The 3,691-nt window shown below is 49.2% G+C and overlaps 1 protein-coding gene across 1 annotated transcript in view; it reads left to right on the top strand.

Annotated features, from left to right (window-relative positions):
• Positions 1-669, top strand: part of MRPL46 (mitochondrial ribosomal protein L46) — a 2,362-nt gene extending 1,693 nt beyond the window's left edge. The window contains exon 4 of the mRNA XM_010004059.1: positions 232-669. Within this exon, the coding sequence (XP_010002361.1) occupies positions 232-482 (251 nt within the window). The 3' untranslated portion in view covers positions 483-669. The remainder of the gene's footprint in view (positions 1-231) is intronic.
• Positions 670-3,691: the final 3,022 nt, after the last annotated feature.

The following is a 3,691-nucleotide window of genomic DNA, read 5'->3' as shown; positions in this document are numbered from 1 at the left end:
CTTTCCCTCCCTCTGTCACTCTGAGAGGACTCACTGGACTCCAGGACAAGTTGTTTTTTCCTGAGAAAAAAGCTTGTAATTGGCAGGATTTCTGCTGAGAAGAGGAAACAGCCTGAACCAGATAAAAGGAGTGGCTTATGTGTCTTTCCTGTTACTATAGGAGAGCAGTTACTTTTGCTCTGTGTTCTTATACCTTGTTTTCTTTCTCTTTGCATTCCTGGGGTCTTGCAGGAGATCACATTCAAGCCAAAATCCTGGGGAATGCTCCACATGGGATTTACAAGTATAAATTCCCCAAGGCCATCAGGACTGAGCATAATGTGGGAGCCAAAGTCTTCTTCTTCAAAGCCTTCCTCCAGAGCAGCGACTGGTCACAGGCAGAGCTGAAGAAAGACTACCTGTGGGTCACAAAGGATGAGCTGGGAGATTACTTGAAATCAGAATACCTGAAAAAAGTCAATCGGTTCCTTCTGGATTTATAAATAAATGGGTTGTGCTCCAGCAGGTGGGGAAGTTGTGGGACATGACTCCAGGGAGGAGCACAGCTGCTGCTGTGCATGGTCTGTGTGTAGGAGATGTTAACTTGGGCTCTGGAGGATAATTTGCCTTTGCCTTATTTCCCAGTTCTCTTCACCAGGCCTGTACTAAATAAATATTAAAACTTATACTAGAAAGTGGAGCTCTCCTCAGGGAGTTCTTTGCTCTTGTTGAATCCTCCTCCACCTCTTCTGGAGATGTGTGTTGTGATCTTTTCCCAAGTGTGTGATTCCCTGGGGCTGTGGTAGCCAGGAGGCTCACGCTCCTCACCAGGCTCCTGTCATAGTCTAGAGCTCAATCGGTTTCTTCTAAGCAACAACTAATGCTTGTCTCTGGCACCTGCTCTTTAGTAAGAGCAGCACTGGAGGGTTATCTGTGTGTCCAGGTGAGAACAGAGACCCCTCCTGGGCACAAGGCTGGGCAAGGTGGGTTTCTGTGGAGCTGGAAGCTGGGATATTCACTGTTGTGTTTTTTTTTTGTTTAATCTGTGTTGTAGCTGCCTCTGGCCTGGAGTCTGTGATGTGCAGTGGCTGGGGAGGACACAGATGCATGAGGAGTGGGCAGCAGATCTGTCTTCAGATGAGTGCTGCTTCCCCACCCACACTGCCCTCCTCTTCAGCCTCCAGCTGTAGCAACAGGCACTGAAGGGTAATACTTGAGCAGCAGCTCTTTCTGACTGAGTTTTGCTGGCAGGGGAAGGCTGCTCTCGTGTTGCTGCCTCCTGGGAGCAGCCTCAGAGGTGGCTCTGGACTCTGCTCCTAGCCCTGCTGTGTTAGGCTAGCACTGCTGCCCCAGCCTGGTCTGCCTTGGGTAGCCTGACCCTGTTACCTCAATTTCTTTATTAGATGATCTATTCTGGGCTTACAGGGTGCTGTCTCACTTCTGTGGAGCTGATTCTGTTTCTGGGAGGGTTTTTTCTCACTGTAAGTGTTGCTGTTTGGTAGCCAGAGTGTGGGCCCAGAGCTGGCTGGACCTTGTGGAGGATCAACCTTGTTCAGCAGCAGGGAGAGAGGAAATAGCTGTCGTTAATCATCGGGAGAGAGCTCGGCCTCCAGAGGTGGAACTGGAGATTGCTATATATATTTTATCAATCCTTTGGGAGCTGTTGAGCTGCAGGCCTCAAATTAAAGCTATCCTTAATCACCCCACAAGCCACTGGGGTGGGGGAGTAGTCCAGCAGCCTTCTGTTTTCTAACGCTGGGCAGTTTGAGAGTTGCAGGTTTGCCATAAATTGTCAACAAAACAAAACTGGGTTTCTTGAAGCACCCTCGTAGGCCTGGCAAGGAGGCTGAGCCTGCAATGGAGAGCACTTGCAAAGAGGAAACAAATGCAGAGCAAAAGAAATGCCAGATTTTTTTGGCTTATTTCTGAGGTCAGCAGTGCCAAAGGGGAGGCTTGATCTTTGCTGAAAGCTGAAGTTGTTTTCTCATCCCCTAAAACACAAGTTCCTGGCTCACAGCCTACATAGGACTAGCATCTTTCTTTTTTTCTTTTTCTACAGTTGATTTTATTTCAAAACCCTCCACCAGTTGCTGCAAGCAATCCCAGATCCTGCAGCTTGGGTGCTGTTGCTCAGTGCTTCTGTGTGGCATGTTCTCCCTGGCTCTGACCTTGGTGAGAGGGAAGGCAGAATGATGTCAGGTGGGTTTCTTAGCAGAGAGGATGGTTTTTACCTTCTTATCTCCTCTCTGTTCCCTGAGGTCCTGTGGTAGATCACTGAGACTGTAATTTTCCTTTGGGAATGTGGTGGCTGCAGGCTGTCTTTCCTCTCAGTGCAGTCGTGTACCTGTAGTCCTTGCAGAGCTGCAGAAGTCTGATCAGGCAAGATGGTGGGATACACGTTGATGGCAAACTACTGAAAGGATAGCACAAAGCCTTCAAACCTTTTCAGAGGGAGCTTTTCTGTCTCCTGGAACAGAAGCAGCCAGTTGAGTTGTGGCTGGGAGAGCAGCTGCAGCTGCAATGTGCCTCCTGTGGTCCTGCATGAAGATCAGGGCGAGCCTGGAGTTGCCACAAGTTCCCCAGGAAGGCTTTTTAGTGCAAGGCACAGTCAGATGAATCGAAGAGCTCTCCTGTGAAGTGTGCCCCAGAGGGAGGTGCTTTGGAAAGGACCTGTGTCTCCACTTTGGGAGCAGCATGGTGGGGCTCATCTAGGCTCAATGTAGGGTCAGTGCTGCAACTGCCAGGGCCAGTGTCTGAGCGTTACCTCTGTGCACATCGGGGAGGAAGCTGGAGAGCAGTGAGACTGCAAAGACTTCCTGCTCCTCCAAGCCATTTTCAGCACAGGATGCTTCTATTCATGAGAGTGAGACACAGAAGCCAAATCCTTCCCCATTCTAAGGGGGAAGGAGGCATATCAAGATGACCTTTCCCTGGTGTGATGCAGTCCAGCAGCTGTTGCTAAAAGCTTCCAGGAGCAGAAACAAATGGAAGGATCAGTTGCAGTCTAAAACTCCTGTATCTAGGTCATTGCTTAAGCCACCATGTTAGAAGGGAGAGATGAAGATTTTCTTTGTGACAGATTGGATGCTAGTACTCCCCTCCAGTGAAGGAGAGATAACAAGTCCTAATGAAAGCACTTTTCAGCTTCCCAGGTACAGCTTTCCTCTGCTTCCCCTACAAAGTGTCTTCCCTAGCTGATATGCCTCCCTGTCCACAGGAGTTGTGGGGATCAACACTCTCTAAGAAGAGCCCTTCTCATGTGTTTTGTGGTACAGTAACACTGCGAACTGGTCAGAACCACACACTTTCTCACCTAGGAGGAAGCTGTTACTTATTGCTCCTCCTGGCTTCAACCAATCAAAGGCTTCAACATTTGGAAGGTAAATAAATGCAGAGGCAGAAAACGCTGCCAGAGCCATGGGCTACACTGGTTCCTGCTCTCAGAGAATCTGTAGGAAGAGAGATGCTATTGCTCCCAAACACAGCTATGAGCTTATTAGAGCAGAGAGAGCTGCTCTGGTGCAGGGAGCACCCTGTGGCATCCCTCCCTGCCAGTGCAAGGGTTGGGCTGGCTCAGGGTGAGTAGGAGTTAAGGCTATCCCAGCTGGGGCAGCCTGTGGGCTCATTCCCTGTCGTGGAGGACAAGGTGTCTCCAGCAGCATCAGTCACTTTTTTTTTTTTTTTTTTTTTACTATATTTTAAACCCCCTCAT

The sequence above is a fragment of the Chaetura pelagica genome, unplaced genomic scaffold, assembly GCF_000747805.2.
Source record: "Chaetura pelagica isolate M959 unplaced genomic scaffold, ChaPel_1.0 scaffold428, whole genome shotgun sequence".
Lineage (NCBI taxonomy): Eukaryota > Metazoa > Chordata > Aves > Apodiformes > Apodidae > Chaetura > Chaetura pelagica.
The sequence above is the reverse complement of the archived record's forward strand: the minus strand, read 5'-3'. Positions and strand labels throughout refer to the sequence as shown.